General features: G+C 37.2%; 1 protein-coding gene and 1 long non-coding RNA gene across 4 annotated transcripts in view; one reads left to right on the top strand and one right to left on the bottom strand.

The window, feature by feature from the left end:
- Positions 1 to 24,519, top strand: part of LOC106094207 (uncharacterized) — a 201,285-nt gene that overhangs the window by 167,409 nt on the left and 9,357 nt on the right. For all 3 annotated transcript variants that reach the window (XM_059364956.1, XM_059364957.1, XM_059364958.1), the window contains 2 exons: positions 12,837 to 13,074; positions 15,462 to 15,593. In XM_059364956.1, the coding sequence (XP_059220939.1) occupies positions 12,837 to 13,074; positions 15,462 to 15,593 (370 nt within the window). The remainder of the gene's footprint in view (positions 1 to 12,836; positions 13,075 to 15,461; positions 15,594 to 24,519) is intronic.
- Positions 5,080 to 5,480, bottom strand: LOC131995815 (uncharacterized). The gene is made up of 2 exons (XR_009397637.1): positions 5,396 to 5,480; positions 5,080 to 5,324 (listed from the first exon to the last, which is right to left on the bottom strand). It is a non-coding gene; the product is annotated as an uncharacterized LOC131995815 (long non-coding RNA).

The raw sequence follows: 24,519 nt of genomic DNA, 5'->3' as shown, positions 1-24,519 counted from the left end.
CCTTACATCCTTTCTACTTAAAACCGTGAAACCTATTATGGACACCATGATAAAGAGTATGACATCCAGCGAACTGCTCAAATACAAACAGCATGCCTATGTCAAGGGAAGGTAGGTGGAGACTGCCCTACACGAGGTTGTGCATAAAATAGATGAATCCTTCGATGCCAAAAGGTACACACTGGCGGTATGCATTGAAATCGAGGGGGATTTTAAAAATGTGCGGACCGACACACTGGTCCAATCCTTAGAACAGTACCGGGTGGACCCGGTCCTTAGAGACTGGATAAACCATATGCTAAGGAACAGGTGGATAAATTGTGTGTCCCATGGCATAAATATAAGGGATAAACAGGCACAAGGCACGCCACAGTGGGCATTTTATAGCCACTCCTATGGGTGACCACCATAAATGACCTATTACGGATGCTGACTGAGGACGGATTTTAACCCGTCTGCTACGCAGACGATGTTATGATACTTTTAAGGGGTAAAGAACCGAACGTACTATGCAGAAGGGCCGAAATGGTCTTGCGTATGGCGTATGACTGGGTTAGACCCAGAGGTCTCAATGGTAACCCAGAGAAGACTGAAATATGCCTGTTCACGAGGAAGACGAAGGTCGGCCCATTTAACGCACACAGTTTCCTCAATAAAACGTTTGCGATATCTGACAAGGTCAAATACTGAGGTGCGAACTTGGACAGGAAACTGAATTAGAAGAGCTACATTCAGGAGCGTACTGAGAAGGCTCACAGATTTTGTGCACTATGTAGACGGGCCGTAGGCTCGTAATGGGGCCTGAATTCGAGGATAGTCCACTGGCTCTACAGGAGCGTGATTAGACCAATACTTACTTACGCCTCAATAGTTTGGTGGACTGCTATGGAGAAAAGTGCAACATAAGGACCATACAACAGGTTCAGAGAACATGTTGTCTTGGCATTGGCGAAGCGATGAGGACCACTCCCACTAGGGCACTGGAGACTATTCTAGATATCCGACCCATTGACATACAGATTAAGTGTGAGACAGCCACTGCGACTACGAGACTTAAAATGATGGGAGAATGGATTGAGGATAGGAGCAGCTCATACCATAGCGGTATAATCGAGGCGACGATAGGAAACCTGAAAGGAAGGGAAGAGGCTTCCGATCGGATACTTGAGATGAACCTTGAAGTCCAGTTCGAGGCACTGCTGCCATCGGCACAGTCTTGGATTGACGGAACCCTGTCATTGCCTTCTGGAATATCATGTTACACGGATGGATCAAAGCTAGAGGACAGAGTGAGACTGCCTGACCATAATACGATCCTGCAAGCGGAGATCCGGGCGATCACGGAATGAGTGAAGTTGTGTGGTGCTAACGTGAGGACGTCGAGTGTGAACATCTACACCGACAGTAAAATTGCAATAAGGGCAATAACAACCAGGACGGTAAGGTCACGAACAGTCGCATAGTGTAAGAAGGAGATTAACGCCTTCTCTGAGGATGACAAAATCCGCATCGTTTGGGTGCCGGGCCATAACGGAGTAAGGGGAATTGAAAGGGCAGACGATTTGGCGGTGAAGGCCAGCAGACTGCAGTCAATAAACTTGGTAACCCGAAGCCCTTCGGGCCGACGCAGTCCAAGTTAAGGGAGTGGGCGACGAATGCTCATGCAACATTGTGGAACAGCGAAACGGTCGGTAGGGCGGCGAAAATCCTATGGGGGTATCCAGATCGTGAGATCTGGATACCCCGTTTTCGCCCATTGTGTTACCACAGGAACAGAAGAATGAAGATGCCTTCTAGTTCCTACCGTTGAACCATCCAGATCGCTTTATAAAGCCCATCAAATTGAGAATATTCACATTCGGTAGATCAGATAGGTTCTCAAAGAAATGAAAACCTAAAGTGGAACTCCTTCTGAGTGCTAGCTAGGGACACACACACAGAAGGTATTCTATAGTCTCCTCTTCTTCGATGTTCTCACAGCTTCTGCAAAAGTCGTTGCTGGCATCCTTCAGCATGTTTTCCGATTAGACAGTGACCTGTCATGACGGCCACAATGACTGAAACGTCTGTGAAGGCAAAGCGGCACACCTCTACAAGTCTAGATTAGGCCACATAACAGGTGAATTTTGAACTGTTCAGCAATTTTTTTGAGAGATCTGCGACAGTCGAGGGCGGTTTTTGTCTTCAGAAATACGTTCTCCATGGATTTGATGGCTGCGTGGCTGTCTGAGAAGACAGTATCCAGACCTAACCCTCCTCGCTACTCTTTCATTTATAATTCGGGAAACAATATTTTTCCTCGCATTACCGCAATGTAGACTTTGTTTTTAGTTTAGCATCATATAACATACGAAAGGTATTTTAAGGACTCATAAGTCCTACATTTCGGCAAACATATATTAACACAAACTCAACATCCGCAAATTTTTGGGAAAACCCGAGGAGCTGTTTTGTGTCTAGGAGTGATCACGGACTCAGACCAGAGAACAGCAGCAAGCCATATTACAAAACAGGCTAAGTTGTCGAATTTAAAATTTGAATTTGATCGAAATTCTTAGTTTGGTATGTAGAATTTCGATCAAATTCCGTACACATTGAAATTCACAAACACTTATAAGAGAAGCACGTGAGAATCGGTTTATAAATGACGATATAATTGCAATTTTAGTCTAAATCGGACGAATAAATACATATATAAATATGGGATCTATATCTAATTCTGAGCCGATTTCTATGAAATTCACCAATAATATCGACACTTACAAGAGACGGACATAGCAAAATTGAATCAGACAGTGGTTCTGAGTCGATCGGAATACTTATCAGCTACTATTCAAAGTTATGAGAGCTGAAATTAAGTTGCATTCATTGTACTCATTGTACTGGCTTCGGTAAAGAAAGCAAATAAAATCGTGCTAAGAATCTTGGGAACCCACCACAAAACTTCGGTCAAGCCAACAAAAATTAACGCTTCTAGGAACCGAACAAGGATGATCGAGAGATCGGTTTATATGGAGGCTATATCAGGTTATAGACAGATTCGGACCGTATTTGCACACAGTTGTTGAAAGTCACAACAAAACACTACATGCGAAACTTCAGCCAAATCCGACAAAAATTGCGGCTTGTAAGGGCTCAAGAACGTTAATCGGGAGATCGATTTTTATGGGAGCTATATCATATTATAGACCGATTCGGGCCGTACTTGGCGCAGTTAATGAAGGTCTTAACAGAACATCTCATGCAAAATTTCAACCAAATCGGACAAAACTTGCGGCTTGTAAACGCTTTAGAAGTCAAATCGGGAGAGCGGTTTATATGCGGTTTATATATGTCAAGACCCAAGATCGGGTCGGTTTATATGGCAGTTATATCAAAACCTGGACCCATTTACAATCCCAAACGTCCTACACCAATAAAAAGTATTTGTGCAAAATTTCAACCGCCTAGCTTTACTCCTCCGAAAGTTAGCGTGCTTTCGACAGACAGACGGACAAACATGGCTAGATTGACTTAAAATGTCATGACGATCATGAATATATATAATTTATGGGGTCTTAGACGCATATTTCGAGGAGTTACAAACAGAATGACGAAATTAGTATACCCTCATCGTATCGTGGAGCGTTTAAAATTTTTGCTGAAATTTGTTGTTTAGAATAAATTAAATTTAAAATTTTTCTTTACACAAAATCATTTTTGGAGGGGACTCCCTGGCTACGTCCCTGACCTCCACCACTGGATGGGGGTATACTAATTTCGTCATTCTGTTTGTAACTCCTCGAAATATTCCTCTGAGACCCCACAAATTATATATATTCTTGATCGTCATGTCATTATACCCTCCACCATAGGATGGGGGTATACTAATTTCGTCATTCTGTTTGTTATACCTCGAAATATTCCTCTGGGACCCCACAAATTATATATATTCTTGATCGTCATGTCATTATACCCTCCACCATAGGATGGGGGTATACTAATTTCGTCATTCTGATTGTAACTACTAGAAATATTCGTCTGAGACCCCATAAAGTATATATATTCTTGATCGTCGTGGCATTTTATGTCGATCTAGCCATGTCCGTCCGTCTATCCGTCCATCTGCTAACTTTCGAAGGATTAAAGCTAGCCGCTTGAAACTTTGCACAAATACTTCTTATTAGTGTAGGTGGGTTGGGATTGTAAATGGGCCATATCGATCCATGTTTTGATATAGCTGCCATATAAACCGATCTTGGGTCTTGATTTCTTGGGTCTCTAGAGGGCGCAATTCTGGTCCGATTTGACTGAAATTTTGCACGTGGTGTTTTGGTATCACTTGCAACAACTAGTTTAGTTTAAATCGGCCCATGTTTTGATATAGCTACCATATAAACCGATCTTGGGTCTTGACTTCTTGAGTCTCTAGACTGCGCAATTCTTATCCGATTGAAATGAAATTTTGCACGACGTGTTTTGTATGAAATCCAACAACTGTTCCAAGTATGGTTCAAATCGGCACATAACCTGATATAGCTGTCATATAAACCGATCTGGGGACTTGACTTCTTGAGCTTTTAGAGGGCGCAATTCCTATCCGATTTGGATGAAATTGAGCATGACGTATTTTATTCTTACTTTCAACAACTATGTCAATTAAGGTTTAAATCGGTTCCTAACCTGTTATAGCTGCCATATAAACCGATCTACGATCTTGATTTCTTGAGACTCTAGAGGTCGCAATTATTATCCGATTTGCCTGATCATCAACATACGTGTTTATTATTGTCTGAATCGGTCTATAGCCCGTTACAGCTCCCATATAAATCGATCTCTCTATTTTACTTCTTGAGCCCCCAAAGGACGCAATTCTTTTTCGAATTGACTGACATTTTACACAGGTCTCCAACATATAATTTAATTGTGGTCTAAAGCGGATCATATCTTGATATCGCTGTAATAGCAGAGCAAATCTTTTCTTATATCATTTTTTGCCTAAGGAGCCGGGAAAAGAACTTGACAAATGCGCTCCATGGTGGAGGGTATATAAGATTCGGCCCGGCCGAACTTTGCACGCTTTTACTTGTTTTTCATAAATTTTCATTTACAAAACTACTTTATTTTTTAGGTATATATATGTGTGTAGTTAATTTTGCTCCCAGTTAGTTAAATTTTCATTCATTTGAGGCTCCCTTCTTTTGAGTGTTTAAGACCACAGACCGTGTTGGATTGTAAGAAGGAGATAGACGCATTCTTTGTGGATACCACGATCCGCATCGTTTACGAATTGGTCGGAAGGGCAATGAAAATCCGGATTTTGTGTAGAAAATGTATATATGAAACTGAGGGGAAAGTAGAAAAAAGTTAGTATTGCTTTTGTTACCACTACACATTTAACTACGGGCGCACGCACTAAGGTAGAGTATGTGCGGTAAGGGACAGCACGTGTAGAACATATGGGAAAAATGATGATACGTTGAAACTTTTCCTATTTCGATGCCGGACTTTCGCGGCTAACAGACTCCTGTATTTAAGTTCGGATACGATACCAGATTTAGAGGCCAACTTCGAGATGTAGAATAGAGAAGGATTATGTAAGCAGCACGGAATTCCTGACATAGCTACTTTTAACCTAACCTTTACTTCAGACAGTTTCCCGCCTCAAGACCGGTACACAGCTCTTACGTTTTTTTTTTTTTTTTGTCATAAAAAATGTCTTGACGTTTCCTAAGAAATTTTTGGTTACCTTGCCTTATGGATGCACAGAAAAAAACCGTTGAAAATTTTTCCATTAAAAATTTAATTGAAAATAAAATCGTTTTAATTGATTCCATCATTTGTATACCCTACAGCACCACTAAGGTATTATAACTTTGTGTATATGTTTGCAATGCTTAGAATCACTTTCTGATTCGATTTAGCTATGTCCGTCGGTCTGTCCAGGTATTCTTTTAATCAAGGTACAGCTCGCAATTTTTATCCGATAAAATTTTGCACAAGTCACTTTTTTGGTTCAAGGACGAACACTATTGATTTTGATTAAGATATAGCTTCCATATATATCTTTCATCGAATATGCCCTTTTAAGACTGTAGAAGCCACAATTTTTGTCTGATCTTTACTAAATTTTGGCAGGAAGTGTTTTTTTTACGTCCAAATGTGAGCGCAAAATTTTGTTCAAATCAGTTCAGATTTAGATATAGCTCCCATATATAGCTTTCGCCCGATGAGGCCTTTTAAGTCTTTAGTATCCAAAAATTTGGTTCGATCCTTACAAAAATATGTGACGTCTTAAAACGTGTAGCATGAGATGTGTGACGTCTTAAAACGTGTGCAAAATTTCATCAAAATCGGGTCAGATTTCGATATAGCTCCCATATATGTCTTTCATCCGATTTGACCTATTCAGGCTGTAGATCCCACAATTTTGGTCTTGGTCCGATCTTTACCAAATTTGACATGAAGAGCTTTCTTTGACGTCCTAATATGTTTGCAAAATTTAATCGAAATCGGGTCAGATTTCGATATAGCTCGCATATATATCTTTTAGCCGATTTGACCTATTAAGGCTGTAGAAGACCCATTTTTCCGATCTTTACAAAATTTTGCAAGAGATGTTTTATTTAACCTTCCAATACGATTGCAAAATGTAATTAAAATTGAGTCCGATTTAGATATATACGCCATATTTATCTTTCAGCCAATAAGACCTTTTAAGACTGAAAAGCCACAGTTTTGGTCCGATCTTTACGCAAGTTTACATGAGATATTTTATTTGACGTCTTAATACTTGTGCAAAATTTTATGAAAATCAGTTCGGATTTTGATATGCTTCCATATAAATCTTTCATCCGATATGGCCTTTTAAGGCTTTAATCGCCACAATTTCGGTTCGATCTTAATAAAATTTATCGTGAGGTGTTTTATTTAACGTCCAAGTATGTGTGCTAAATTTTATCAAAGTCGGTCCAGATTTAGATATATCTTTCATCCGATATGACCCTTAAGGTCTGTAGTACCGACCATTTAAGTCCTATTAAAAAATATTGCAAGGTTCTATTCAGTTTTTCAATAGGTATCCAAAATTAAAGTCTGACTAAATTTCAACATAGGTTTTATGTACTGAAACTAGTATGTATCTAGACTTGGTGGTGTAGGATATTATATAGTTGGTTCCGTCCGACCTTTGCCTTTCCTAACTGGTTTTGTAATTAAATATGATTTTTTTATTTAAATCCGATCGTGACTAAAATTTTTGTCATTTCAATTAAAAAATTAATTGATTCAATTATTTTTATAATTGATTCTGAACTTCTTTAATTATGAACTTGATTGAAATTTTTCCAGTGAACAATTAAAAAATTAGTTGATTTAATCAATTTTGTAATTGAGTCTTAAAAACTTTTATATATAAAATGAAATTTATAATATGAGGGTTGCCTTTTTATATTTCGGGATTAGAGAACAAAAGCAAATATTAATCATAGCAAATAGTTTTATTGTTTTCAAAATATTCCCCATTAAGATCTATACACTTTTACGTTTGAACCAATTGTCGAAGCACTTTTCCCACTCTGATTGAGGTATCTCCAAAACATGCATTCTGAACGAATCAATCGCTTCTTCAGGTCTCAAAAACGTTGAGCTCTCATAATAAAAAGAAGTCATTCGGTGTCAAGTCAGGACTATACGGCGGATGGTTCATCAAATTGATGTTTTGAATGCTCAAAAATACAGTTGCTGTTTACTGCTGCTGTTTACTCTCGGGCTCATACGCGTAAATCCACTATTCATCAACTATCCCTATGTCATAGACGCGTTTCGAACCACCGCGAACGTATTTTTGGTGCATTCATTTCGACCAATCGACACGAGCCTTTTTTGACCGATTGACAAATTGTGCGGGATCCAACGCTAACAAATTTTTTTGACGGTCAAATATTCATGCATTTGAATGTATGCTGGTCCCACTAATGCTTAAGGTTATCTCAATCTCACGATAGGTCACATGACGATCTTGCAATATTAGTTGCCGCACAGCATCAATGGTTTTCGGAACAACAAATAATTTTGGACGACCCCCACGAAATTCATCTTGGAGTGAACTACGACCTCGTTTGAATTCACCATACCATCGATAAACACTGATCCTTGATGAAACTTCATCGCCAAAAATTGAATTAAGTTCATCGATGCACTGTTGTTGAGTTAATAATCCACGTCGAAATTGGTAAAATATAATAGTACGAAAATGTTTACGATTTAATTCAATTTTTTTGGCGACATGAATCTTTTAAGTTACTGTAAACGACACAAACAGTGCTCATATGTCAAAACGTTCTGAGTACGTATAACCTTAAAAATGTCACGCTTTACGATAGAGCTGTCTGTTGGAAGATTGCAACACAGGGGTTGTCCAATCCCTAAATATAAGAGGCAATCCCTTTTATATACCCTCCACCATAGGATGGGGGTATACTAATTTCATCATTCTGTTTGTAATTACTCGAAATATTCGTCTGAGACCCCATAAAGTATATATATTCGTGATCGTTGCGACATTTTATGTCGATCTAGCCATGTCCGTCTGTCTGTCGAAAGCACGCTAACTTCCGAAGGAATAAAGCTAGCCGCTTTAATTTTGCACAAATACTTCTTATTAGTGTGGGTCGGTTGGTATTGTAAATGGGCCATGTTTTGATATAGCTGCCATATAAACCGATATAGCTACCATATAAACCGATCTTGGGTCTTGACTTCTTGAGCCTCTAGAGTGCGTAATTCTTATCCGATTGGAATGAAATTTTGCACGACGTGTTTTGTTATGGAATCCAACAACTGTGCCAAGTATGGTTCAAATCGATTCATAACCTGATATAGCTGCCACATAAACCGATCTTGGGTCTTGACTTCTTGAGCCTCTAGAGTGCGCAATTCTTATTCGATTGGAATGAAATTTTGCACGACGTGTTTGTGCCAAGTATGGTTTAAATCGGTCCATAACCTGATATAGCTGTCATATAAACCAATTTTTACCAATATTTTACTTTTTGAGCCCCCAAAGGGTGCAATTCTTATTCGAATTGGCTGACATTTTATACAGGTCTCCAACATGTAATTTAATTGTGGTCCAATCCGGACCATATCTTGATATCGCTCTAATGACAGAGCAAATCTTTTCTTATATCCTTTTTTGCCTATGAAGAGATGCCGGGAAAAGAACTCGACACATGCGATCCATGGTGGAGGGTATATAAGCTTCGGCCCGGCCGAACTTAGCACGCTTTTACTTGTTAATTATACAATAAGTTCATTAAATCATTTTTAATTGAATCAGATTGTTTTATAACCAACAGCTATGTTGTGAATCTCCTATAGACTCAAAAACGGCTGAACCTATTTTCATGAAATTTGCACAGATGGTAAAGGATAGCCCTCGATGAAAATAGGGTACCCCATTTTATGAAAACCGCCAGATCTTGGAGATGGATGTATCGATTCAAGCCAAAGATTTTATTCCTCATTATGGTAACGCAAAAATTCAAAATTGGTTTTAACCGTGGGTCCCCCATGGCCCAACCATAAAACCCACCCAAACGGACATGTTTACCGATTGGGACAATCATATATATAAAAAGCACGACTTTGATATCAATATTCGGGAAAAGTGTCTATGGGGCCACGCCATCCCCACAACACCACCCAAATAGTAAGTATTTGCTGACTATTGCAATATGAGACTCAAATAAGAGGGTTTTTAAAGTGGAACACGAATCCGATATATATTTTCAAGGCCAACTCACTGAGTGGCCGCCCATCCCCCAAAATACCCCCCAAGCCGGTCATTTTTTACGGGGGTCAAATTAAAGGTATGTGGGAGTAGACAACGTATCTGATATCAACATTAGGGGCCAACTGTCTAGCGGACGTCCCACCACCATAACAATATAGGACGTATTTGCTCACCAAGACAATTTGGGTCCTAAAGAAAGTGGAGTTAATATTCATAGTTTTTAGGGCCAATTGAGATTAGAAAACGAATTTGATAACCTATTTTGGGGCCATGTGTTTGGGGGACGCCTCATCCTGTTAACTCCTCTTAAGCCAATGGCAATATGGAGTTTAAATAAATGGTATTTGAGAGAAGAGCACGATGCTGATATTTTTTCAGGGCCAAGTTTCTGAAGAACCACCTCTCCCGAAAACACCACTAAATCAGACATCATGAGAATATCTGGCTAAAATGAAGTATTTTAAGAATGGAGTACACCTTACATCCAAACCTAAATTCGTAGACCAATAAAGATCATATGGGATTCAGATAAAGGCACTTATATTGTTAAACTGTTAGACAAATTCGCTTGGTATTTCACTAAAAGATCTTTAATTGTCGAAAATAAATATTCCAAGGAAACTTTTGTTCCATATAAAGTAAAAGAAGGCGCAGCGGAGCGGGCCCGGGTCAGCTAGTATGGATATAAAATGAGAAGTATTTAAGAGTAGAGTGTCGGGAGCCTGCCCTACAAAAACCGCCCCAAAATTACATGTTTGCCGATTACCGAATATGAGTATCAAATTAAAGGTAGAAGGAAGTAGAGCACGAAACTCATATGCAAATTTGGTGTTCAGTCCCAGGGGGGCCAACCACACCAAACGGACATCTATGCCGATGGGGACAGTATGGATTTGAAACGAAGGGTACTCGAGTGTACAATACGAAACTTGTATATAAATATGGGGTCCTTTAGTTGGCGGGTCGCCTCACATCAAATTTATGGCCAAACGGACATGAACACCGAACGGGAAAGTAGGGGACTCAAAAGAAAGGAGTTTGAGTGTAAAATACGAAACTTATATACAAATTTGAGTCAATTCCTGGGGGTCGCCCTATTCCAAGATTATGCCCCAAATGGACATGTATACCAAACGGGGCAATATGGTTTTCTAATGAAAGCTATTTAAGAGTTAAATAGGAAAATAAAATATTTTCAAATTTGGACTCTGTCGAAAGAGGGCCGCAAACACTTTAGGGTGTAGCGAAGCACGCCGGGCCAGCTAGTGGAATATAAAATTCCCAAATAAACCGTCATTCGACTACATTATTAAATTTCTAGACGCAACTCTAATCTTATTTATGATGAAAATATGCATATTATTGGCATAATTATTGGAAACTTCCGAGACTCCAATCATTCTTATAATTGGATTAATTAAAAAACTAAGTTAAAATTTCAATAGTTTTTTAATTGGATCAATTAAAAATTTAATTAGAATTGTTAATCATTTTTTAATTGAAAATTTTTCAATCAACTTTTTCAAAAACTGCGATTGATATTATAATGTTCGTGATTAAATCAGTTTCAATTAAAAAATTAATTGGATCAATTAATTTTGTGATTGAAACCGATTTTTATTTTTTTCTCTTTACAGTCGTGATTAAAGTAATTGCAATTTTGAATTAAAAAATTAATTCAATCAATTAAATTTTAATTGAATCTGAAAAAAATTTCGATCAATCGTAATAAAAAATTTTAATTTTCAGTTAATTGAATCCAAAATTTTTTTAATTTTTTTAATTGAATCCAAAATTGTTTGAATTAGAAATTGGTGTTAGACCCTATACCCCTTCCTTTATAATATCTGCAACGTAGCCTTCAATTGATTTTACTTAAGCACCATAATACATATCGTCCCCTACGATATAACTGGAAGGAAATTTGAAAAATTCTTTCGTTCTACATTTCGGTAAACTTATAGCAATCCCAGGGCAGCCAATTTCAAAAGATTTAAATAAAATTTTCAAAATTTTGAAATTGAAAAAGCAATTTGTTTAATTGATAATTTTTTCAATTACTTCTTTAGAAATGGTGATTGATATCATCATATTTTTGGTGAAGCTGTTTCAATGAAAAAATTAATTGGATCAACTAATTTCGTGAGTGTTGTCTCTCTCAATAGTAAGGGACCTGCTTTTTATAGCCGAGTCGGAATGGCGTGGGGCAAAACGACACCTCTTTAGAAAGTAGTTTTTATATGATAGAGTACGTCAAAAATGTCGCCAGCATTAGGAGGGGATAACCACCGCTAAACATTGTTTCTAGTGTACTAGCCAGGATTTGAACTCAGGCGTTAATCGCTCACCTCTGCGCTACGGTGGCCTCTGGTAAGCATCGGAGATTAATTTCGGCTTCATTGAAAAAAAACAAATGATTAATTTTGTCTACACATAATGGATTTATTTGTACATTTTTGTTACCATGTGTTTGCTAACGAAATATTAGCTAGAGTTTCGTATCGGCCTTAATATTAAATGAAAGCAGAGATAATCGGTGTAATTTTTTAGCAGAATCCATTCTGTTACCCACGATTCGGCCCTGTCGAACTTTGTCCGTTTCTATTTGTTTGTCTCTGGTTTCTCTAGGAACCAGAAAGAGTGTTGTTATTCCTTGGATCAAATTCCAAATGTGCAAGGGTAGAATAGTACTCTAGGACAATCAATGGTTATTTGGGTAACAGTTTTGTTATTTGCTCTAGCTGCTGATGTTGGATGTGCTTTGGAGTTGTGATTTAAGATTAAGCTATTTCCTTTTTCCTTGCTGCACTTTCAATAGAAGTGCGTTTGGAACATTTATTTCGCACTCAGAAGGCTTGCTTCTACCATTGCACAGCTCACTATTGGGACAATATTCTGTTGAAATCAGGCGCAAAATCAAATAATTTTTAGTTATAATAGTTTTATGTCATATTTTAACAGCCTACGACGGTGCAAGTATAGGCTATTATTAATTTGCAAAGTAATTAAATATAGGTCAATTGTTATTAGATGTCAACTTATTTTTAACGTTTTTTTACAGTTAAACTACGACTCCAGAAGAAATATCCGCTGATTGTGGAACATGTCTTGCTAATGGCTCTTGAGTCTGTTAATTATGTTGAAGATCGTGCCATGCAAATATTGCACATAGTACAGGAAGAGGAGGAGATTCGAACAAAAAATGCAACATGTTGCCCTGACGGCATGACTGGCTACTGCGAAAATACCATTATTGATCCGTTGGATGTCCACGATGGCAACGATACTCGATCTGACAGGTAAAACAATAAAGAATCTTTAAAGTTGGGAGAGACTATCATCACATGACTTCATTCATTATTCTACTATACCCCTTATTTCTTCCGCTACTTGTCATCTTTTCCGCTTACTTATTTACTTGCATCAATTTTCAAACTGACAATTCAAATAACGAAACATACCAGGTCTCAAACTGATATTACACCAGCCAATCAGGATCCGATCAGTGATAATCCGGAGCATATGAAAAATAATGAAACGGACGCCATAAATGACGGGCATTGCAAAATGAGTCTCGAGCTCAATCTTTCACCTGTGACTATGTCAACGAAGAGTATTTTAGACCGCTATCGTTCCAATGCAAATGCTAACGCTATTCAATACATTCGAGGAACACGTGCATCTACCGCATTTTGGGATAAACTATCCCCAAATGCACGTGATAAATCCGATTCGTTAAAGTATGACATTCGGTTGATTTTATGTATAGTATTAAAAGTCTTTTAATCAATGTTTATTTTATATTGTGATCTTTTTTATAATTGATGGTGTTTTGAAATTTATATTAGATACACATACAAATTATAAACTTTCTAAGAACACAACCATCGCATCTTACCAACACATTATCCTTTAGGTAGCTTGTGAAATAGTTGTATATTTTGGAATAGCAGAAATATTTATATATATGTATGTATATGGGTATTTCTAGATAAAAGGCGGCACATTAAAGAGAGCAAAAACCGAGGCTTACTATTTGAGGTGTGCATGTCAGTCGTGAGTTGTCTTTTCTCGCGTGAGTCACGTGATCCGTGAGCGAAATCCAAATCCAATCACATGAAAGAATTAAAATTCTTTTTGCATGAGTGAAATCCAACACACGAGAAAAGTTAAATTCAGGCACACTGATACTAATGGAACAGTGTGCCTATATGGTAGAATTAGAAACAATTTCTGTCTACAGGTGCAAAAAAATGAAAGAGCAAAAAGTGATTGTGCATATTTTATGCATTTATATTCGTACGTTAAAATACCGTATGATTTGGAAATTATTATTCATCTCTTGGAAAAATATTTTTTCAACTGTGAATCGTGAGTATCTCGTGGGTCGTGAGTGTCTCGTGTGAGAGGTGTTAAGCTAATGTTGTTAGTAAAAGTTGTTTTGAACCAGGAATGGGTAAAATTAAAACAAAAATTTAAAACGAAGTTGAAAAATATACAACAGGAAATTTTCAAGAAATTACCAACATTTAATTAGCATTATGAACAGCAGATATATTAAAAACGGCTGCATCACCGGTTAGGGGAATGCCAATGAGATCCCCACTTCTCCAATTATGGAGGAACTTGTAAATAACACATTTGAAAATAGCTAAAGACAAAAAATGCAGATATTTTTCCAATTTTGAAGAAATCACACGTGGCAGAGTCACTGAATACTCTGAACTCCTTCAACAACTACATCCAATTTGATATTTGGACTCGGTAGTTCATAGACATGGCAACCAGGTGAAAGTAGATTGATATCAGAAATCGACGGCACCTGGACAATTGATAAATTAAAAATTATCAAAAAACCAATGATAAACCAATCGAACAAAAAATTGCTCTAGAAACCCACTGTGCATTGACTGGTCATAAGCCAGTCTTCGGCGATGTGAATATCTAAGCTCAAGAGAACAACTACTGACGTAGAAGGTATATCACCACACAGTCAACATGCACAACAAAAGAGAACATTTAGCTGTCAACAGGCAACAAATAGTTCGTGTAACAAATCATTAAATGTGATAGTAAATTAAAGTTTCTTAAAAGTAATTGTTTTTCTGTTCCAATTGTGTAATAATTTATCAAGCCTTGAAATATGGTAGATGGAGTCTACCAAAATATTGGGGATTAATGAAAAAGGAAGAGCATTATATATTTGTGTTTTAATGGACCTATAGCCGATACAACACAATAAAATTAATTTTCTATATAAAAATTGTGGAAATATAATAATTTTATTTGCTAAAAACATTTTTAGGACATTGTATATAAACTAATCGTTTCCATATCTGTGTATTATCAAAAGTATGTCAAAATATATTGTAGAATTATTTATGTACTTCAATGTTATATATATAAATTGTGATATGATAAGATAGCGATTCTAGTTGCTCGTTTCTTCTATAGAAGAAACCACGGATAAAAGCTCTCTTTGCCTAAACTGATTTGCAGAAACGCTAGCTTTTCTTTAAAATTTAAAAAATATTTCTGCATGATGCTTTCTTTCATTTCATCATCACATCATATCATTTGCCCATAACAAATAGTTATAGATTTTTTTAAATAACATCCAGATTTCTCCATTTATATTTTATTAAATATATAAATTCTTTTTTTTTTGTATCTCTAATCACGAAAGACATTCCCATCGAGATAATGCAGACATATCTACGGACAAACTTTGTAAAGAATTCAAATCACTTATAGTGCGTGTTCAGAGTAACGGCCCAAATTATAAGTTAGCCAAGGGAGCGGATGAAAGTCTCTTATTGTAAGTATAAATATATAGTCTATTCATATCAAAACAAATTTTAAACTAAAATTAATCCGTCATATATAGGAAAATAAAATTAGTTGTACACACATAGAAAAAAGTCTGCTGAGAATAGCAAACACTCTCTGCTAATTATTAGTAATCAATTTTGCCGCTATTACAGCAGTAGTTCTGCAATTTCAGAATAGCTGCCGAAAAGTGGATTCTATGGGCGGATATTGCTAGATTAACTCAATGTCGAGACGCTCCAGAATATATATACTTTATGGGGCCATAATAATTTCGCTATCCCGTTGGTAACATATCAAAGTAAGCCCAACAAAGTATATATATTCTTCATCATTTTGACATTCATAGTTGATTTAGAAATGTCCGTCCGTCTGTCTGTCGAAAGCACGCTAACTTTCGAAGGAGTAACGCTAGGTGCTTGAAATTTTGCATAAATAATTCTTACTAGTGCAGTTCAGTTGCGATTGCAAATGCCCCAAATCGGTCCATGTTTTGGTATAGCTGCCATATAAACCGATATCGGATTTTTAATACTCCTCCAAGGGGCGCAATTCTTATCCGATTTGGATGAAATTTCTTTCAACAACTCTGCCTAGCATGGTCTAAATCGGTTCATATCCTTATTTAGCTCCCATATAAACCTATTCCAGATCTTGACTTCTAGAGCCGATAGAGAGCGCAATTTCATTGAAATATCCGATTTGATTGAAATTTTGCATGAAGTGCTTCGTTCTAACTTCTAACAAGTAAAAGCGGGCTAAGTTCGGCCGGGCCGAATGTTGGGAACCCACCACCGTGGATTCTGTAAGAAATTAATTCAAAAAAATAAATTTAGTTGAAGCGTATAATTTTATTCTACATAGCTCACTTCTGTCAAACCAGCAACAAATTAAAGATCTAGGAACCGAACAAGGATGATCGATAGAACGGTTTACATGGGAGCTATATCAGGTTATAGACCGATTTAGACCATACTTGGTCCAATTGTTGGAAGTCATAACACACACATCCGATTGGGCTGAAATTTTGCACATAGTGTTCTGTTAGGACTTCCAATAATTATATAAAGTACGGTCCAAATTTGTGCATAACCTGATGTAGCTCCTATATAAACCGATCTCCAGATTTGACTTCTTGAGTCCCTGAATGCCTAAAATTTAATCCGATTTGGCTGAAATTTTGCACATATTGTTCTATTATGACTCTCAACTACTACCACAGTGGATGATCAAAATATTCGACTTCTGATGTATGCCGATGATATCGTCATCCTAGCTGACGAAATAGACGTGATGCAGCGTATGATACAAAAACTGGAGGAATATTGCAAAATATGGAACATGGAGGTTAACATGGAGAAATCAAAAATAATGGTATTTCGGAAGGGAGGAAAGCTTTCGAGTAAGGAAAAGTGGCTGTATAATGGAACAGAGATCTCAATTACATCGGAATATTCTTACCTGGGGTTGACATTTACACCTAAACTCTCACTCCGGAAACAAATACAGGAGAGAAACCAATTAGCCAAAAATAGCATCAACACCACTTGGAATTGTTTCTTATCAAAACCTAATGTGTCCATAAAAACAAAATGGAAACTCTTCTTGGCCATTAGTAGGTCTATACAATCATATGGATCACAAATATGGGGGTTTTCTCACTTTGATGAAGTTGACCAACTGACACTATATTTTTTAAAGAAGGTATTAAAAATGCCAAGTTTTACTCCAACGTACATAATGATGTTAGAGACTGGTGTCGAAAACGGGCATATATACACTTTGAACAACCATCTTAACTATATAACGAGAATTTTGTATGATTACAAAGATGATAGGCTACCTAAAATACTAGCCAAAAAAGTGATGAGACACGAAATATTTTGGAAAACGCATATAAATTCTTTAACTCTGCAAAATAGTACAGAAGCTTTCACGCCAAATCTATCTAAACAATGTTGGTTACAAAACATTCAAAATCTCCTCCAAAACATACGTGCAACAAAAACAAATGATGCACTTTCAAACGCAAATAATACACACCGCTTCTACAGTAAGCTCCAACCTACTTTTGGGGGATTATACTTTGTCGAACCCTTGATGCAGGACGAACTGATGTGGATATTAAAAGCTCGAAGTGGGATGTTTTCATTAAATTCCAACAGGTTCCAAACAAATTCAAATCCAATATGTTCAATGTGTAATACAGTTGAAATAGAAAACATTCAACATTTCCTGGGTCGATGCCCAGCTCTCAAAGAATTCCGATTAATGTTCTTCCAAATGCCCATAATTAATGAATCTGATTTAATAAATATTCTCAATGGAAATGTTATACACTGGAAAAGTTTAGCCAGTTATCTAAAAACTTGTATGTTATATAGAAACCAGTTATTGTCTGAATTTAATATATAAAAGAAAGGAAAAACAAACTCGTAAATCTCTAGTATATACACTATATTTTAATAATGGACAGACGACCGAAGGTCACTGTCAAGAAAATATATACTCAATTTATTCTTTTAGAATGCTATGTTTATATTGCTATATTTATATGAAAACATTAATGAAATTAATAAAGAATACTACTACTACTACTACTACTACTTATGACTCTCAACAACTGCGCCAAGTACTGTTCGAATCGGTCTATAACCTGACATAGCTCCCATATAAACCTATCTCCCGAATAGACTTCTTGAGCCCCTGGAAGCAGCAATTTTTGTCCGATTTAGCTAAAATTTTACACATCGTGTTCTGTCAAGACTTCCAATAAATATGCCTAGTACGGTCCAAATCTGTGCATAACCTTATATCTTATATATAACAAGTAAAAAGGCCACCACCCACCACCTGGGGTATATATGTAAACCACCTTTCGTCAAAATCCCGTGAAAATGCATACCTTATGCCCCATAGCAGCTATATCGAAATATGTTCCGATTTGGACGAAATACTAAATAATAATAACAAGTCATTGTTCAATTGTGTATAAAAAATAGTGATCTTTTTAGTAGCTATATCTAAAAATAAACCGATCTGAACCATATACGACGCGGAATGTTGAAAAGCGATAAACATAAGTCACTGTGTCAAATTTCAGTGAAATCGGATTAAAATGCGCCTTTTATGGGGCCAAGACTTTAAATCGAGATATCGGTCTCTATGGCAGCTATATCCAAATCTGTAGTGATTTGGGCCAAGTTGGAGAAAAATGTCGAAGAGCCTAACACAACTCACTGTACCAAATTTCGGCAAAATCGGACAATAAATGCAACTTTTATGGGCCCAAAACCTTAAATCGAGTGATCGGTCTCTATGGCAGCTATATCCAAATCTGTAGCGATTTGGGCCAAGTTGTAGAAAAATGTCGAAGAGCCTAACACAACTCACTGTCCCAAATTTCGTCGGCATCGGACAAAAAATGTGCATTTTATGAGCCCTAAACCTTAAATCGAGAAATCGGTCTATATGGCAGCTATATGCAAATCTTAATCGATCAAGATCAAATTGCATAAATCAGTCGAGGGGCTTAACTTAACTCACTGTCCCAATTTTCGGCTAAATCGGACAATAAATGCTCCTTTTATGGACCCAAACCTTAAATCGAGAGATCGGTATATATAGTAGCTATTTATATTCAACTCTGAAACGGTTTGGGCCAAATTCAAGAGGGATGTCGAAGGGCCTAACACAACTCACTGTCCCAAATCGAAATCGGACAATAAATGCGCCTTTTATGGGCCCAAAACCTTAAATCGTGAGATCGGTCTAATGGCAGCTATATCGAAATCTAGACCGATCTGGGCCAAATTAAAGAAGGATATCGAAGGGCCTAACACAGTGAGGCCCAAATTTCAGCAAAATCGGATAATAAATGTGGCTTTTATGTGCCTAAGACTCTAAATCAGCGGATCGGTCTATTTGGGGGCTATATTAAGATATAGTCCAATATAGCCCATCTTCGAACTTAACCTGCTTATGGACAAAAAAATCTTTGCAAAGTTTCAGACGGACTGACATGGCTAGATCGTCTTAGATTTTTACTCTGATGAAGAATATATATATACTTTATAGGGTCGGAAATGGATATTTCGATGTGTTGCAAACTGAATGAAAAAATTAATATACCCCCCATCGTTCGGTGAAAGATATAAAAAATTTCCTGTCATACGAGTATAAAGCCCTGTTTGGGGCAAAAACTGGCTTTTCGAAGTTTGGCAATTTTATAAAGCTCAAGAAATTAATGAAAAAAATTTTCCAAAATTCTTAGGAGTGAGATTTGTGATACTCTTTTTAGAGCCTTGTTGCATTAGATGGTTGCTATATTAAAAAATAAGCTAATGACGATAAGCATACTACTTTTGAAAGCAGATGCGGTTTTATGTCAAAGTCATTAAAATCCATTTTTCTTCGCTAAGTGGTCATAGGTTGGGTTAGATTTAAGTGATAGTCTGCCATCAGATTCATTTAGACGTTTTCGTTCATTGTGATACCACAGGAACAGAAGAAGGAAGGTGCCTTCTAGTTCCTACCGTTGAACCATCCAGATCGCTTTAAAAAGCCCAATAACTTGTGAATGTTCACATCCGCTAAATCAGACAGGTTCTCAAAGAAATGAGAACCTAAAGTGGAACTCCTTCTGAGTGCTAGTGCGGGACACACACAGAAGGTGATCTATAGTCTCTTCTTCTTCGATGTCCTCACAGCTTCTGCAAAAGTCGGTGCTGGTAACCTTCAGTCTGTCAGCATGTTTTCCGATTAGACAATGACCTGTCATGACGGACATAATGACTGAGACATCTGTTGTAGCCAATGACAGCAAAGCGGTAGACCTCTTCAAGTCCAGATCAGGCCACATAGTTTTGGAATGCTCACAGCCCCCTCTTGGTGACCATCTATCATTCGTTGTCCTTTGGGCCTGGTCCTGAAAACTTAGGTTACATGTCGCTGTAGGCATACCCACAGATTCCAGTATCCCTGGAATGTGTAGGGTAGTTCCTAGTCTTCCGGCACCAAGAACAGGTGAATTTTGAACTGTTCCGCCATTTTGTTGAGAGATCAGCGACAGTCGAGGGCTGTTTTTTTTTTTTTGTTCATACGTTCTTCAGGGATTTAATGGCTGCCTGGCTGTCTGAGAAGATATTTATGCCAATCATCGTTATGACAGTATATCTTAGTCACTCCACCATTTCCTTAATTGCAAGGATCTCCGCTTGATACTCACTGCTGTGGTCGGAAAATATTTTCGATATGACCAGTTCTAGATCTTTAGAGTACACCCCAAAGCCCACCAGGTCGATTAGTTTGGAACCATGCGTATAGAAGTATGTGTAACTTCTGTTACCAGAGATATCGTGGTTCCAATCGGTTCTATCAGGAATAATGGTACAGTACATTTTATCAAAGAGCGATTCAGTTGTAAGGATAACACAGTGTCCGAAGCCGCCACATGACCAAAGAGAAAGCTCCCTTAGCCTCACGGCAGTGGTCGCTGCAATTTGTCTAGCCACAATGTCCAGAGGCATAAGATGCAGCATTAATGTATGCACAAACAAGCCATCCTTTGGATTCGGTTAAGTATTGAGCAGTAGGTGGACTTTTGAAGTGCGGTCCACCAGACCACATCACCATATAGCATTATAGGTCTGACAACTGCAGTATATACCCAACGTGGTCTAAAACCCCAACTTTTGCCAATTGCTCTCTTGCAGGTGTATAAGGCTAGAGTTGCCTTTCTTGCCCTTTCCAAAATGTTGAATTTGAAGCAAAGCACCCAGGTATATTGCGCTTTGACTGTAGGCAAGCTATGTTGCACGCAGAGCTTCTCTTAGAGTACTGAGAAACTTTCCCCTAACCGCAATTGCCACGTCATTAGCATATCCCACCACTTTTACGCCCTTTTCTTCCTGAGACAATAATATATTGTTAATGGATATATAACAAAGTAGAGGAGACAGTACACCTCCTTGAGGTTTTCTTCTGCTGACCCATCTTTTTAGATCCACAGATCCCCCCATCTTTTAGTAATTAAGTTATTAATAAACTTTCTTACGGTAGAGTTGATGACCAGAAACTCCAACTCCTTCATGATTGACATCGGTTTTACATTATTGAAAGCAACTTCAATGTCAAGAAATGCTACGATTGTATATTCCTTGACAGCAAGAGATCCCTCTATAAGGCCGTTTCAATGGATTTGCCTTTACTGTATGCATGCTGCTGCTGCGACAGGCAATCTCCAGGGATGTTAAGAAAATTATGTTTTAAAAGCATATTGGCTTAGAAAATAAAATGATTTTTTTGTAACAATTTTTTTTTTTAATTTAGTGAAAAAATTGAAAAAAATTAAGTGCTCGGAGTCAGAGTCAAGCTATATTCCTGGAGCCCGAGTCGAGAAAAATGCTCGCTTCTGCAGACCTGATACAAGGATCTGTTGATCAGGTAATTTCCTTTCAGTAATATTCCCCAAATTAAAATCTTCTCTTCCAACATAATTTGTCATGTTCATTAGTTTGACTCCCTTTGGAAAAATTGCCCAAAGTAATCAAAACACATGACAGGCCGTAATAGGCAAACGTAAAAAACAGCATAAGATAAAAAGCAAAAAAAAAATAAATTTCAAAAGTTTGTTTTCAATATTTAAGCAGATTTTTGTATTTAAAACATCAGATTTTGTAAGCTGAAATAGGAGTACGAAATGTTTGCTGAAACAGCAGCACTTTGTTTGCTGAAACAACAGTAATATCTGCTTTTCCATTTTTAAAGTTTTGAATAAAATGTTTTGTTGAGTGTACTCATTGCATACTTCTATGGCACGAGTAGAAAAATTCATTTAATAAAATAAAACAATGAAATCATTCAGAGAGAAATAGAAGCGATAGTGACACACTCAGAGAAATTTGTTAGTAAAAACAGTAAAAATCTGCTGTTTTCAAATTTTAAAAAGTTAAAAAAGCTCAAAAATTTTATATGCCATTTCATCTTTTAATTTAACAAGCATATAACGAAGAATTTTTTCAAATTGTTTACAGTTTCCTAATTTTTGATCGAATTTAAATAACAGCAGACAAAAAAACTGCTACACCTAAAATTGGCAATTTTTTTTATTAATATATTGCAATTCCTCAATTGTTGCTTATAAGTTAAAAAATTTTGGATGAATTTATTCAAAAGTTTAGAATTTTTAATTTAATATCGGCAGATTAATTTTTCAGGGCATACATGAAGGGATATTGATCCAACGGCTGCCGGAATTAGCTTGTGGTAGCTAAACTTAAAATCCAATATGCCCTTTCCACTTTTTGATTTGAGTATGACGCTGCAAATTATCATTCTACCAACTGTTGGCCCGACAGACGGGAGGTTAGAGAGCACTATTACGGTACTGATGATAGCATTAGCCATGCTGGAAATGTATGCCGATGGCGTGTTGTCTGTGATCAAATTCATCTGTTAACTGGCATTTTTTTTCAGCAAACAATTAAATCCTTAAATTTCTTTTAAAGTTCATTCACATGGCTAATGACCATGAGAATGAACATAACACTCATTACGACTCACTTCCCGTTGGGAGATATAACGTAACATTAAACTGTTTAAACCATTACGTGGAGCAGACGTTTTGTTTTTTCTCTCCGCAAGAATATTCTGCACCTAGTAATAGGTAGTTATTTATATTTATTCACTAGGCAGTAGATGATCTGCATCTATCTCCAGTGGAAACACAAATCTAGGACCTAGTTCTTGGACTAAAAATTCCGGGATTTAAACTACTCAAGTGTACAGGGTTCTTCCGGTAGTATACAGCCTTAAAATTAATAAGTCTAATTACTGACTGTCTTCCCTATATATGACACAATATTCGGAGATGCTGCCTTCAAACCTAAAGTTGCTGGCTGAAACCGCTTCTAAAGAGAACAAGTAAAACCGTGCTATGTTCGGCCGGGCCGAATCTTATATACCCTCCACCATGGATCGCATTTGTCGAGTTCTTTTCCCGGCATCTCTTCTCAGGCAAAAAAAGGATAAAAGAATAAGAATTGCGCGCTTTGGGGGCTCAAGAAGTAAATAGAGAGATCGATTTATATGGGAGCTGTATCAGACTATAGACCGATTCAGACCATATTATACACGTATGTTGATAGTCATGAGAGGATCCGTCGTACAAAATTTCAGGCAAATCGGGTTTAACCCTACTTGGCACAGTTGTTGAAAGTTATAGCGAAACACGTCGTGCAAAATTTCATTCTAATCGGATAAGAATTGCTCAGAGGCTCAAGAAGTCAAGACCCAAGATCGGTTTATATGGCAGCTATATCAAAACATGGACCGATATGACCCATTTATAATCCCAACCGTGCCTTACAGAGCACAAAAACATTTGTATGAATAGAGTTGGAACAAAGTTTGTAGCCCTCCACCATGGATTGCATTTGTCGAGTTTTTTCCCGATATCTCTTTTTAGGGAAACGTATGATAAAAGGAAAGAATTGCTATAATATTGGAGCTATAATATCAATTTATCGTCAACAAGTAAAATAGGGAGATCGGTTTATATGGGAGCTGTAACAGACTATAGACCGATTCAGACCATAATGACACGTATGTTGAAGGTCATGAGCGAATTAGTTGTATAAAATTTCAGCCAAATCAGATAATAATTGCGACCTCTAGAGGCTCAAGAAGTCAAGATCCCAGATCAGTTTATATGGCAGCTATATCAGGTTATGGGCCTATTAAAACCATATTTGGCGCAGTAGTTGGAAGTCATAACAAAACACTTCTTGCAGAATTTCAGTCAAATCTGATAATAATTGCGCTCTATAGTGGCTCAAGAAGTCAAGATTAAAGATCTGTTTATATGGCAGCTATATCAGGTTATGAAACGATTTGAATCATACTTAGCATAGTTG

The sequence above is a fragment of the Stomoxys calcitrans genome, chromosome 3, assembly GCF_963082655.1.
Source record: "Stomoxys calcitrans chromosome 3, idStoCalc2.1, whole genome shotgun sequence".
Taxonomy (NCBI): Eukaryota; Metazoa; Arthropoda; class Insecta; order Diptera; family Muscidae; genus Stomoxys; species Stomoxys calcitrans.
The sequence above is the reverse complement of the archived record's forward strand: the minus strand, read 5'-3'. Positions and strand labels throughout refer to the sequence as shown.